This window comes from Cryptomeria japonica, chromosome 11 (genome assembly GCF_030272615.1).
Source record: "Cryptomeria japonica chromosome 11, Sugi_1.0, whole genome shotgun sequence".
NCBI lineage: Eukaryota > Viridiplantae > Streptophyta > Pinopsida > Cupressales > Cupressaceae > Cryptomeria > Cryptomeria japonica.
Genome location: NC_081415.1, coordinates 420,166,257 through 420,181,433, shown reverse-complemented (window position 1 = coordinate 420,181,433; position 15,177 = coordinate 420,166,257). Strand labels below are relative to the sequence as shown.

The 15,177-nt window shown below is 34.4% G+C and overlaps 1 protein-coding gene across 8 annotated transcripts in view; it reads left to right on the top strand.

The window, feature by feature from the left end:
• The window catches only part of LOC131073623 (polyadenylate-binding protein-interacting protein 4), an 89,320-nt gene extending 77,336 nt beyond the window's left edge, over positions 1 to 11,984 (top strand). For 7 of the 8 annotated variants that reach the window (XM_058010103.2, XM_058010105.2, XM_058010108.2 and 4 more), the window contains one exon: positions 11,510 to 11,984. In XM_058010103.2, the coding sequence (XP_057866086.1) occupies positions 11,510 to 11,781 (272 nt within the window). In that variant the 3' untranslated portion in view covers positions 11,782 to 11,984. Of the gene's footprint in view, positions 1 to 10,985; positions 11,140 to 11,509 lie in introns of all 8 variants that reach the window. The other variant, XR_009112922.2, reaches the window with a different exon arrangement.
• The last annotated feature ends 3,193 nt before the right edge of the window (positions 11,985 to 15,177 follow it).

Below are 15,177 nucleotides of genomic sequence, written 5' to 3'. Positions count from 1 at the left end.
CATATTCTTATAACATTGCCCCTTCAACCTTTGGTCTTTGAGACTCTGTACCAGTGCAATACCAACCTTACACGTTTGTCTAAATTGACAGTTCAGGTTAATATGTGTTTTTTAACTAATAACTCCAATATTTACCCCTGGATGTATATTACACTTTTTTCTTGTAGGGAACTGACAGTTGATCAAGTTTTGAAGGAAAATACAAGGAAAACAACAAGTGAATTTGAAAGACATCAGTGACAAGTCAAATCTTAATTCCTTTTGCTGTTTGCTATGACTCATTTACCATCGTAAGAACAATTTTCTCTACCTTTCCTATCTCCCTTTACTCCTTCAAATAGTGTTGCAAACTTTGGTTCTAGAAGCAGATTAATTTACTGGATACTCCAGAATATCCCTGTTGTACCTGCATCTAAATGTCTGATGTACAGATATATGTCACATGCGTCATGAAGATGGACATCATACACCAGAATTTTCATGTTCCATCTGAATATGGCAGTGTTATATCCAGGTCACATTTGGATATGAATGATTGTAGAAGGATCTTGTTCAATCACTAGTCTAGTATTTCAAGGAAAATAAATTGACACGGGCTGAATACTTGTCTAATTTCAGTTGTGGCAAAGACATCAATATCTTTATAAGAATTTCTCATTGTCAGGTTTTCAAATTTTCAATTCATTATAAAGCCCTAAGAGCATGAATACTAAATGCATTTGAAGCCATATCAAAATTTAGAATTTGCTGCAGGTTATTGTTTCAGCAATAACTAAGAACTAAGGTCACAAGTTGAAAAGCGATCCAGCCCTCCATGAATATTTGAGATGTTGGTTTTTCTTATGTTCAACAAGAGGTCAATGAAGTTCTTGAATATAATATTATGGTAACCTTTGAAAGATGAAGCCTCTCATCAACCAGGGCAGCCTTTGCATAAGGCTTTAGCTAGTTATTATCCACTTGTCTATCAGAGATGTAGGGACCAAAAGTGTTCTCACTCAGGCATAGACTCCTCCAGAAATCTTGCCTTTATAACATGTGCCTGATGCACATCAAAGACCTAAGTGGTATTATTCCCCTTTAGATGATGTACATGAGGATGAACTTCATCAATCAGATCAATGACCACAGAGAAAAGGAAAACAAATTGTTGGTTCAGTTTTAGAGCATGTTCATTTTGCTTTATCTTTTGATGTCCTTAGGGTTTGGAAGCATAGAAGTTTTCTGATCTGAGGCAGCAGGGAAATTGAGTATGATGCATTGATGAAGAATCATATTCTTGAGTTGGTTGATTTACCTCTAGGTAGAAAGCCCATTAGATGCAAAGCTTATTGTTCTTTAGACAAGTTCAAGACACATTCAGTTGCTAAGGGATATTTGCAACATGAGGGGGTAGACTTTGAAGAAACTTTTGCTGCTACTGCTAAGATGGTCACATTTCAGTTGCTTCTCTCTAATGCTACTCAATTTGGTTGGAAGGTGTATTAGATGGATGTTCAAAGAGCCTTCCTAAATGGAGACATCCATGAAGAGATTTATATGGTGCAATTTGAGGGTTTTCATGACCTTTATCATGAACAACTTGTTTGCAAATTGTTTAAGTCTGTAGTACGTAGATAATCATATTAGTTTCATTGTAATTGGAAAGTTAGTTCCTAATAGTTGGTAGTTCTCAACTGTCGGCTATTCTATATATTTCTCATTGTACACATGGCCGGGACCACATATGTGAATTCTTGCATCTATTGCAAAATCTCATGAATGAATGGAAAGTCAGATCTTTATGACATCATTGCTGTAAATTATTATTACCATATTTATCTATTATTCAATTTACTTTCATGATACCCATTTAGTAGAGTTAGCGAGTAAACATTTGGTATTGTTGACTCGTTGAATCCTGGTAAAATATAGAGTATGGACGAGAATCATGGTGATGTAATGGGACAGCCCATGGACGAACTTGTGCAAGCCATCGAAAAAATGGAGATTATCTTACACAAGATTTGGTGAAATTGTGGGATATTTCACTAAAAGAACACATTCGGAGGGAAGCTTGTAGGAGAGAGGTCCCCAAAGATGCCATTTGGGAAAACCTAACTATTAACAAGGAAGTTGATCGCCTTCTGCACAAATTACCAATTCTAATTGCATGCCATTTCATCATCCTAGAAGACCTTTGAGCCGAGAGGGACTAAGAACAATGCAGACAACAAACAGAATGATATGAAGAGAGGAACTGAAGGAAAGAAGAGGAATGTGATACCAGCAGAAGACTTACTCTCAGGAATTAATGGTCATACAACCTAATAAAGAAGGAAATAATTTCCAAGTGGTCACTAATCAACAAAAGAAAGGGTGAGAGGATCCCTATGAATAAGAGAGCAAAGAGAATGACAAAGGAGATTGAAGATGATTGTTGAAGGAACTGATGGATTTTTGACAAAAAGTTTGAGTCCACCAAGAAGCAAAAGCCGAAGTGTTAGCTAAAGTTGTAGTTGGGAGGGGAAATCCTTTATGACTAAAGAACATATGAAGGGAGAGTGGGAGAGTGGGAGAGTGGGAGGAGATAGCAAGGCATCTACCACTCCCAGACAAAGCATATGAAGATCTTGTCGACTAAGTGGGAAATTCATTAATATTGTAAACGTTGGACAAAGAGGAGGAAGGAGAGCTTAGAGACGAATTAATTGAAACATTTGAAAATAACTTGCGTTGTATTAAAGGACTAGTGATTTCAAAACAACCAAGAATCAAAGAAATTGAGGTGAAGACCCCTAGATGAAGGGAGTGTAGAAATAATCATGAGGGCAACTAGAGTGCAAGGAATGATCAAGGAGGATAAGTGGAGGACTCATAAATGGCAAAGAGTGCAAGTGAGGCATTGGAATGGAGATGCCAAAATAGTCCAATCAGGTTCAGGTCACAAGGGATACATTAGGAGAGGAGGATGGTGACTCCCTCAGCGAGTTCAAATGTGGAAAGGCAAAACTCCCAAAGTTTATGGGGAATGGTTCCGAGGATCCCATTTGACTTTGCAAAACATGCGAAACCTTATGGATAGCAAGTGGTGAGGAGGATAAGGATCATTGGCTAAGAGCGTTCCCAACAAAGCTATGAGGCATAGCAATAGATTGGTTTTTAGAAATTGAGGCATAGTCCACAGCCTCATGGGACTCATTGAAGAAAGAATTCAAGGCAAAATTAATTTGCTTTGGGATGACAACAAGATCGTAGCAAAACATTATAACACTAAGCAAGGAAAACATGAGAATGTAAGAGCCTATAATCATAGGCTCAAGGAACTATTGGTGAAAAGGATGGATTAAAGAAAAGATGGTTCATTGAAGGACTAATTCATTGACTACGAAAGAAAATGAAAGTTGTGCTTCCATCCTCTTATGCCGACACCCATAATCGAGCTATGGATATAGAGTGAAGACAACATCCTCTCTAGGGAAGTGGAAGACGGAGGAAGACAACACCACAAAAGACAATAGTGACAATGAATCAAATATGGTCCAAGCCCTATGGAGAGATGATGAAGATGATGAACTCAAAGCCGAAAAAGGAATTGCTAAAGAGTATAAAGAATTATATTGTACTGAATGTAAAGTTGAAGGTTATGCTAAAGTAAACTATTCGAAATAGTTGTTTAGTGACATTTGCCAAGTCATGGGACATTATATCAAGGAACGCCTATGCAACCTCACGACAAGCACACAAGTGCTCTTCACACAAGGGGAACAATTGACCACACCACCAAAACTAGAAAATAATAATATTAATGCAACTCCAAGTAGGTACTAGTTACCACAATAGGAGAGGAAACAATAATTAGTTTAACAATAATGGATCAAGAAGTAAAATCAATATGATCCCAAAGGACGAATGATGATCGAATGTTGTAAATGCAATGAATGGGGATATTTCACCAGAGAATGCCAAAGCAACGAGAATAAAGCTGGAATGCTATGCAAGTAGTGTGGACCAAGTGATCATGAATATATCGATTGCTCGAAACAAAAAGGTATTAATATGTTGGATCTAGAAGAACAAGAAGAGGTTGTTCAAATGATCACTTGAGCACAAATGAAGGCCATATACCCAAACACTTGTATAGAGCGAAAGCAAAAGTGGAGAAAGCCATGGCAAAGGAACTAAGGACCTCCAATGAAACTACAAGTACCTCCTTGCAATCATAGTCTAAAAAGTATATTGTACGACAAATGCTACAGACAACTATATTGATAAAGGTGACAAACCTTCTCCAAAGTATGCTACAATTGAGAGTCTGATACATTGTGTGATGATCAAAATTAGAGGCAAGAGGGTACAATTTCGGACATGATAATGGAAACTCCATCACAGGGAAAACAAGTTATCAATCTGATGTTGTTGATAGTGAACATAGGGAAGAAGTTGACCATTGTACAAATGCAGATCATGGGAAAAAAATTGACAAATACAATTGTCAATGGAGGATTGGGAGTAAACGTAGTAGTGAAGGATACGGGGAAATGTCCTGAGAAGCCAACCTTCTGGCCACCGATCTTCCATCTAGTAGGTGTGGATCAAAATGGAATTAAACCGTTGGGAACACTAATGGTACAAAAGGTATTAAATTGAACCCAACAATTCTTGCATAATTTTGTGGTTATTTCGTTATAGGAAAAAGCATACGAGGCATTTTTGGGGAGAGGATGGATAATTGCAGCCATAGATGAATTTTTTTGCAAAAAGTCATTTAACTCCTGATTTATCGCTAGTCATTTATGGCCGCGATTTAATCTGCAATAAAATCTTGGGCGAGTTTTTTGAAACAATCGAGGAGATTTATTGGAAAAAATCGCAAAAAATTGGGAGAAAAGCTCAAATAACTTTGCGGTAATGATTTGTCAAGTATTCTTTTAGAGGTTGCACTTATTTTTTGGTGTATGATATGTATTTAATTCAAACTTTGATTTATATATGATGGAAATCAGTAATATGTTCCACAAATTCAGTGTATATGCGTGTTTTTCAAGAATATTTTAAGAATTTTATATTTTCAAATGTTCGATAAATTTGCTGAGTTTTTGCCAATTTTTTTCTCGAGTCCCGACTTTAAAATTTTTTTGGGCATAAAGAGTTATTGCCAAGTAAGAGTTTTTCATCTTTGATTGCAGCCAAGGCGGATCACAACAGGAAAAGGAACACCCTCTCAATAGAAAACAAGGGGAGGAAGTACGCCATCGACTTGACGATCCAAATAGTGAGTGAACAAATTGCTGCCTTTAATTCAAAGTTAGAGGGAGGAGATCTAGGGAAAGAAGAAGAAAGAGGGTTCATGGAGCCAAATGATCAGGGTGTTCTTGACCTCCAACATTGTTTTGAGGATGAATCAAGTTCCTTAAATGGACTCTTTCATTGGCAATTAAAAGACTACACAAATATTCCAACTTGATTGCAATATGCTACAGATCAGGGAAATTGAAGAATAAGATGATTAAGTGATAGCAAGTTGGATGTTTCCTTTGGTTGACTGGATTACTCATCAAAAGGAGATTTTCAGAGTAGAGTCATAATCAAAACTAGGGAAGAATGGTGTATTGGTTGGGATGAAAGTGTTACCATTTCAATAGCTGGTGAGAACATCACACATGGAAGAGAGACAACCTATATTTTTGGCTAGTGTTCAAATTGTCCCATGTGTAAGAGTTGGTATAGATTACTCTATACCATGTAAAATTTGGCTTTGGAGATAGCCACCCATAATCTCAGAACTTCAATGAAAGCACAAGAGATTGAAAATGAGAGAATAATGATTTCTTCAAAGAATGCAAATAGACAATATGATTACATTATGAGATTACAATGAGAAACCTTTGAATATATAGGCAAGGGTGAAACATAGGACAACATAACATTATTATGTCTTCATCTTATGACATGAACATAAAGTGAAAATGGCCCAAGTAAAATTAAGTAGATAAGTGTGAAAGGACCTAAGAGGGAAACCAGTTAGGCAATATACCTCCTTCACACTATACCCCCCTTAAAGCGCAATTTAGGGAGAATGTGAAAATATGTAAAGATGTAGGGATGGGTTTAGATGACAAGGCCTAATGAGGTATTGATGTACAAAATAATCTCCCACAAATGAAGAAAAGGAGAAAAAGTACAAGAAAAAACCCCTCTTCATAAGAAAGAACATAAGATGTTCTCTATGAGAAGAGAAAGCATCATGAGAGGAAAATGTGTCCTTGTAAGAGAAAATAAGAGAGAGTATGCAACCCCCCTTCAATGCAGTGTCTCTTGCATTGATTGTGAATGCTTGATAATGAATGTTAAGGATGATTCAAGATCATTAAACAACATTTCTCCCCTCAGAAGAAACAAAGCAGAGGATGCATTCCCATTCTTGAAAGGAATATGTGGGAAGAAAGATCAAGATGTATGATGTCGTTCGACACTACTTAGATGCCACCATGTTGGTGCTGAATTATGTCACAATAAAAAAAGGAGTCCCAAGCCTGATTGATGAAGGTGACAATCTATATTTTCATGGAAATGGATATAGAACATGATCTAAAAACAAAGATGACTAGTCTGAATGCTGCTCAAGAATCCCCAGCCAATGTTAAACTATGACAAATGAACTGGTGGGGAAAGAACAAGAGGGTCTAAATGTGCCCTCATAATTTCCCAAGAAGATGATGCCACTCTAGAGGAGACAACATCAAAGAGGAGATTAATATTCTTCTACTGTCCACCAAATCTGCAAGTTAGGACTCACAAAATAAATTTGCAATTTTTATCAATTACTCATCTCAGGTAGTTGTATTTGGAAGATGATGATCCTGTTGCATTTAATCATAGGAAACCCCCTTCGAAGCAACATTGAACTTGAAGTAGGAGATGGAAATAAGATCTCAATGCATGTCATTTGACTAGACTACTTATCCTTAGATGATGTGTCCACACAAGATGCTTGAGTGTGAGCATCAAAAGTATCTACCAATGTTGGAATGATATAACCCTAAAGCTCAAGATGCTAACTCATAGTTAAAGAAGATAAACCCTCTATATTTGTATTAGGAGTTAGAAACCGAAGAATCAAGTAGAGTCTTCAGAGTAGTATCAAGAAAAGTTACTTTGACATCACAATGTTTATGACTTTCCCAATGGTCAAACAACGTAGTTGTATTGTGATCATATAGTTGATTCTTAGAATCATCTAGAGGAACAAGATAGTTCAAGGTAGGATCTACTGGGAATGGAGGATCAATTAGATCTCAATTCATCTCCCAAATTTTGTCTTGAAAGATCACGAGGGAACTCAATGTCAATTGTGACACTAATTGCTTAGTAGTCAACATTACAACCAATAATCTAAGGCCATGATCAATCTTCTCTTGCCATACAAGCTGTTAATGTAGAGCAGTTGGTTTGGTAACAAGTCCATAGAGATAAAGCAAGAGATTAAGCCATTTGAAATGCTTTAGATTTCAATCTCACCAAGACTTATTCTTTCCTCTTTCCAAGTTAACGTAGCAGGAATAATTGAAGCTCCTATGAATAGCTCCTCATATTTAGTTATACAATAGATTAATCAAGAGAGTCAATCCAACCAAAGCACAAGATTAACTCCCTACCTCATGAGACTCCTTGACAAAATATGATCTTGGCTCTCTATATAATTATTGCAATTGCTAGTTGCCAAATCAATGAAATAGTTTGATCTTAGTACATTATCTCATACCAAATTAGGCCACAAAACTGAAGTACAATTTTATGCTGGAATGAGATGAATTAGATTACTCAAATGAGATGTATATAAAAAAGTATGCACTGAAGTGCACACAAATGTTACAACATGAGCTCGAATGAAGCCATATAATGTCCCAAAACAAGAATTGCATAGCAATACTTGAGAATTTGCAATTTTTGAAAAATAGCACGACCAAAATTTTAAAAAAACTATTTGCATTACTGCAAAGCTCTCAAAATTCTACCCTAGATAAAAAATTGCTTAAAAAAAGGAGCCAAAAAGACCTAGAGTGGAGCCTTTGAAGATCAAATTCAAAAATCAAATTGCCAATGGTGAAGTGTGCAGGTTTGGGGTGAAAAATGATGACAACATGTTGATGTCAGCATAGAACATTTTGAGGTTCCTTGGAATATTCCTTGATGCTTGAAAATTTCAATACTACTCATTGTTATTTGAAGATAGCATTACAAAGTGCAAAACTATTGTATGCAAAACGCTAAACCTCTACCATATTGCATGAAAGCACTTATTAGCAATCGGATGGTGGTTTCATAGGAAAATGGTTGCTTTGTAGCCAAAAATGATATTATAGGCAATATTGAGTTCTATTGAGCAGATTGGATTACCATCAATGGTGATGGTGGGGTTCCACACCATATGGTGCCCTTGTAATTAGTTGCGGGTACCTGCAAGTTATGACAATATTTCTAAGAAGAAAACTAGTGATTTAAATGTTGCATTTGTGGATAAAATAATGGTCTTGAGATTTTGTTGATGCTTGCACCATCATTATGTGAAATATTTTGTGATTGTATGATTGTATGGTACTATTGTACAAAAAAAATTGTATGAAAAAGGGGTAGACAAAATTCTTAAATGTCTTTAGGCAAAGTACTCCGAATTAGATTAAATGATAGTTGATCTTTAAGTTATTATGTCTCTTGGATGCGATGACAAAATCAAATTTGATCCAAAATGCCATGAAAGATTAGCTACCAATCAGATTTGACATGCATCTGCCAACTTTAAACTCTTGTATATTTGGCTTCTGATGTCCAATTAGGATGCAATAAAGACAAAATTGACTTTTTCAAACACCTCGAACTCAATGATGAGCTTAGTTTACTCCAAGAATCTTCTAAAACAACTTGCAATGCAAAGCGACAAAGAGGAACCCCTCTAAATCTTGTATTTATATCAATTTTATTTGTTCTTCAAGTCATCGTTTGATGCAAAAGAAGAGCATACTCAACTTTTCAAGAGCAACCAAAATTTTTAACCAATATCTCTCTAAAGATGTTAACAAGAAGTGATCTGATAAGCTTTGATGCCATTTAAGAGTTGGTATAGAATGCTCTATACCATGTAAGATTTGGCTATGGATATAGCCACCCAAGATCTAGGAGCTTCAATGAAATCATGAGAGAGGGTCAAAATGAAAGAGTAATGCTATTTTTCAGAAGATGCAAGTATACAATATGATTACATTATGAGAATAAAATGAGAAACCCTTGTCTATATAGGTAAGAATGTAACATAGGATAATGTAAGATTATTACGTGTCTTACTCTTATGACTTGAGACATATAGCAGATCCAAACCTCTTCTAGAAAGTTAAATCAGTTTTCCATTTGTCTTTTGTAATTGAGACATTCCATTTCATCTAGTTGACTTTTCTACTCAGCCTTGGACATAAATACATCCATTGGGGGATCTGCCAAAGGTTGGGAAAATTATTGAAAGTATGGTTTGGCAATTAAATGTTACTGCCCATTACCATGGTTTTAGTGGTCATTGAGTTTACCATGTTGCAAGTGAGAGGACTCATTGTGGAATGTAAGATGTTCTTAATGGTCCTCATGGAGGGACCAAGTTTGTACATTGATTGATAGTAGAATTTTGTTGGAGATTTTTTTGCTAATTGTATTTCACCAGGTTAAGTCACTTGTATTGATGTTCTTTTCATGTGATGTTGCTTTCATTCACATACTTATCTTATTTTATTGCAAGTATTCAAATACCTTGTAGCAATATGAATCAACTGTACACAAGGGTGAGCAAATTCGACAGTACAGTTCTTGTTCTTCACAGCATATAATTGCTTGAGTCAATCTCAAATAAGCATTCTCTTGGTTGCACTATAGTTTGGTGGATTGATTTATCATTCACATGTATGTAGTAGCATGGTTTGAGTATGAAGGAAAGGATGCAATTGATGTAGGCAATAACGTGGCTGGTTTAATGTTGTATGTTGAATGTATGGTATTAGTAACCACCCAAGCGCTGTAAGAACATGTTTGCAGCCTTAAATGTTCTAGTCAGAGTTCAAAACCTCTGACTTGGCAATTATTTGGCAGACGCAAAATTTTTTAAATATCGGGACTTGGGATAAGCTTGGGGGGAAACTCAGCAAACTTATCGAATATTAAAAAACATATTTTTTTAAAATATGCTTGAAAAACATGCACATAATAGAATTTAAGGACCATTTTATTGATTTCCTTAAATATATAGATAAAAATTAGAGTTCGATACACTTCATAGACCAAAAAATGAGTTCAAAGTTTCAATACAAGTTTATATGTATGAGATGCAATATAATTTCTAATCAGTAGGTTTTACAGTAGTTTCAAACTTTCATAAATCAATAAGCCTTAACTCATCTGCAACCGTCATGGATTTACTTTGAAGCTTGGAATTTTTCTGAGTATTATTTCTAATCAAAATAGGTTTGTCATATAGTACATCTCTATGGATTGCATTATAGGATCTAGTTACATCTCCTAGCAAAGACAAGTCTTCAATGGATTTAATTTTGTGTTAAATATGCATCAGTTTAAGGAACTAAACAGCCCTACCTAACATATTCACAAAACTTCACATTTTGTAGCCACATCTTGTACAAACTTATTTGTTAGTATTGAAGCCTTTTTCTTCATTAATTTTTTGTAAAACTTAGAACACTAGAATCAAGCCACAAGCACAATTGTGAAAAATTGAAGTCAAACCAAAGTCAGAATCGTACCCTACCTGTCTGTTTTTTCTTGTCTGTTGCTTGAAGTGTTCGTCACATAGAAATGAATGAGAAACAGGAAAATTTTGATACTTTTTAATCTCTAAATCTGCCGAGTATTTTTCCATCATGATTTTCTGTGAGTTGCAGATATTTGTGTGATTTTTCCCCAAAAAATCACGTTGTGTTTTAACAATAAATTGACCGCGAGTCTTTCAGGTGATTACTCGCCAGCCAATTTCCCACACAAGTACCCGCAGAGTTTTTAACTATATGGTTCTACTGACCATAGAACGTGTGAGCCACAAGGTGTTGGAGATAGATTCATGTTGGTGAATGCACATTGAATATCCATGCCAATTACAGATAATTGGTAATTAGAATATCACTTCAATATCATATTCTGTATATCATTTGTGACTATGCATAATTTGTATGTTGCATGGATTTGACCTTGTCTTTTCCTAAGACAATTTCAGATTTTGGAGAACCGCTATCCTAATATACAGAACTTTTCAAGCCTTAGAATTTTGGTTTATGGTACTGATTTGCAATTGAAATAACTAATTTTGAGTGCTCTACAAATTACATTTGGAAGCTGGATTAACTGTAAAAATGAAGCTTCTTCTTTGAAGGCATTAGTTCTCTTCAACTGCATTACGTCTACTCTTTGTTAGGGTTTTTCCTTTAAGTGCATTTTTTTGTCTAAATTTTTTATTCTATTCTATGTTTTTGTATTGCAGGAGCTGCTGTCCCTGGGATGCAATTTTGTGTAGCTGCTCCCTTTGTTCCTGGACAGCAGCCTTATGTACAATCTGCTCCTGTTCCACATCTTCCCAATTCCTTACAGCCATCACCAAGTGTGCTTACTTCGACATCATTGCCTGGAATTCAAATTCCCCAGGGGATTGTTGCGGGTCTAGGACCAACCGTTCAGAATGGTAATAATAGCTTAACTGGTAGTAATGGTATCTGGGTGAGTGGGAAAGGTACAACTGGAAACTTCCAACAGTAAGGGTTTGGTTGATTGCTAAGCAATTCTAGTACTAATTCTTAAGCCTTTTGTTCTATTGATAACTAATCTAATTGTAAATTTTTGTACAAAGAAAACTGGTGGGATGTTAGTGTTTTGTTTTGGCTGTTTTCAAACCGTATTTATTGTATCATTTTCTATTCTTTTCTTAATTGGATGCAATGTGAAGACATCATTTAGTAGCATATATATTATACATTTTAAATGTTGATTAGACCAGAGTTACTGTCTATGGCTAGGTTAGAAGTTTTAATTACTAAGATAAAAGGCCATGCACAATCGTGTTTTTTGAGTTTCTTAACATGAACATTGGTCTATACTATTATGGTCAATGTTCCATACTACTAATGATATATCCAGTGCATATAAGCTTACTCTCATTTCTCTTCTTTAATTTATATATAAACACAGAGGCTGTACTCAAGGCATATATTTCTAGAACATTTTACTCAACTTAATCACAAGCTAGAGGTAAAAGCCAACTCTAAATCTATCTAGCTAGTGCTAGTCTACATTGAATCCACCCTTCTGTATGCAAAACGTTATCAATCAAAAGGTATGACAGTTTGTACATAATTCATTAATTAATGATGATGAACTCTTGCTGCAAATTGCTTGATCATATTTTATTCTCATTGCATCTTGTTTAATAGATTATCATTTAAAGGAAAGGTTCGGCAGACTACATGGCCTACCATCGTATTCGTTAGCAATGTTGATAGGAAAGGAAGTTTTATATTCATCTTGTTCAGTTATTCTCTTCTATCAACTTATCTTTAATACTAAAAATTAAGCTAGTATCATTCTATATTAATATGAGGTTATCCCCTTAATGGACTTAATGATCCATTATACAATGAATTTTTAGATTTTGCTGCCCCAAATTTCCATGCTTTCTAGAAAAACATAACCATTTTCAACTCATTGCATGCCTCTTCCTACTACCTTTACCATTGGACAATAATAAAGTCTCGTATCTTTTTACCTTTACCGTTGGACCATAATAAAGTCTCTTATCGTTTCATGAAATCTTTTCAACTTGATAGCTACCAAAGAGCCAAGCAATTGCATAATACAAGTTGAATGAATAACAAATTTGAAACCTTCCAGTTATGTATAACAAATGCTAATGCCAGTTGGCGAACTTCGTTTTAATCTTCTTAATAACCCAATCTGACATATTCTTCAAAGATGGAGTAACAACAAAAGCGATACAGAGATACCTAACAAATTTTAAGGCCCACCCCAAGTCCAAACAATTTTACCAAATAGGGGGAAGTTCATTTCAACTGAATACAATGGATTTTTCTATAAAATAACGAAAGAGTCAAAAGCAGTATAACGAAGATCTAACTTATTTTCATATCCTGAACATTGTTTCATGAACTGGGAATAGGGATGTGTCATCTGTAAATTGACTATCTATAAGGTCTAACTCATTAAAATGTATTATCCCTTCACTAGAAGATCGGTGGCTGTTTCTTTTATAATAACAGAAAAAATTAATTCTAATTTTTATACTTTCTACAACGGCAATACTCTAGTAAATCCCAATACAAAGGAAATAACTCCATCGAACAGCTCGTGATATGAAAACATCTCAATTTCTAGTTTTCAATAATTGCAAGAAGCATTTGTATCGAACTTGTAACTAACTAATAATTAAACCTAAGTGTATATGCTAATTACATTTCATTCTCCATTTATAAACCCAATTCCATTTCACACAACCTTTCATTTCATGTACAAAAGTTATTTACAATATTTAGTTTGTGTTTTTTCAAAAAAAAAAATTACTTAATACATTTAGAGAGTTTAATAGATAAATTATAAGTTGTGTTTGTTTCTTAATAGATTTGTGGAGTTTTATAGGTGAATCATAATTTTTGGAATTTGAATATAGAAATATAGAAACATATAAATATGGTTGATAGAAGTATTTAACTAGGATATAACACTTTTGAGTATTCATATTAAGGGAAGGCCAATAGTTACACCTTAGAATTCCATCTTAGAAGACACATTCACACTAAAATTTAACAATGAATATCACTATTTAAGGAGAATTAAATTTAGTCACTTTAAAATTTAACAATGAATTTCACCATTTAAGGAGGATTAAATTTATGTCACTTTAAGATTTTTAAATTTGGTTCTTCCTAATAAGAGATCAATGTTTAACCAATAAAGCTCAACTCCTTTAACAATATTTTTGAAACTATTAAGAATAATAAATAGATTGGATCTTATTATATATGGATTAATTTGAGTTTTAATATTTTACATTATTATGGGAAGATTGCTGAAAGAAGTATTTTTGTTGTCACCAACATGATTGCCTAGTTGTAATTTTAAACTTCATGATAACTTTTTGAAAGAACCATGCATTGTAGGTAATAGTCATTTATTTCTTTGGCTAATGAGAATTAAATTTATGTCACTCTAAAATTTAGCAATGAATTTCACTATTTAAGGAGGATTAAATTTATGTCACTAAGAGATTTTTAAATTTAGTTCTTCCTAATAAGAAATCAATGCTTAACAAATAAAGCTCAACTCCTTTAACAATATTTTCGAAACTATTAGGGGTAATAAATAGATTGGATCTTATTATATATGGATTAATTTGAGTTTTAATATTTTAACATTATTATGGGAAGATTGATGAAAGAAGTATTTTTGTTCTCACCAACATGATTGCCTAGTTGCAATTTTAGACTTCATGATAACTTTTTGAAAGAACCATGCATTGTAGGTAATAGTCATTTATTTCTTTCGCTAATTACTAATTTTTCCCTTATATTATTTATGAATTATTTTATTAGTTATGGCTTGCTTGTTTAATTAGGTTCTCATGCTCCATTATTTGATTTGAGGCTTGGGTGTAAGGACTTTGATAGTCTTGAACCTTTTTGTAGGGTGGTCTATAAATAAATGTTTATGTTCATTTTAATTTGTCATTTGACGTCTTTGGTTTTTTCTTTTTACAGTTTTCTTCGAAAGTTTGGTTGTGAATAAAAACCAACATTTCTATTTATTTTTATGGCTTTCCTTGCGTAGTGAATGCGAGTATGATTGGTTTGTGTTTCTTTGAAGTTTATGCTTTTGGTTGTTGGACAATTGGTTAGGATTTGGAGTTTTGGAGAAGATGCTTCTCTATTTTACCATGAAACTAGTATGTTGTGAAGTATGGTAGTACCATGTTAAATAGTGGTAGCAAACCCTTAGTGCGAGTAAATGTTTGCATTTTAATTTCTCCCTCTCTATTTGTTTCAATCTAATTGAGTTTGAAGGTTGGTTATGGAATCTTTTGGTTGAGATCAAGGAGCACCTCTACACCCTCAACATGGTTTGAGAATGGTTGGTGAGTGATCGTGA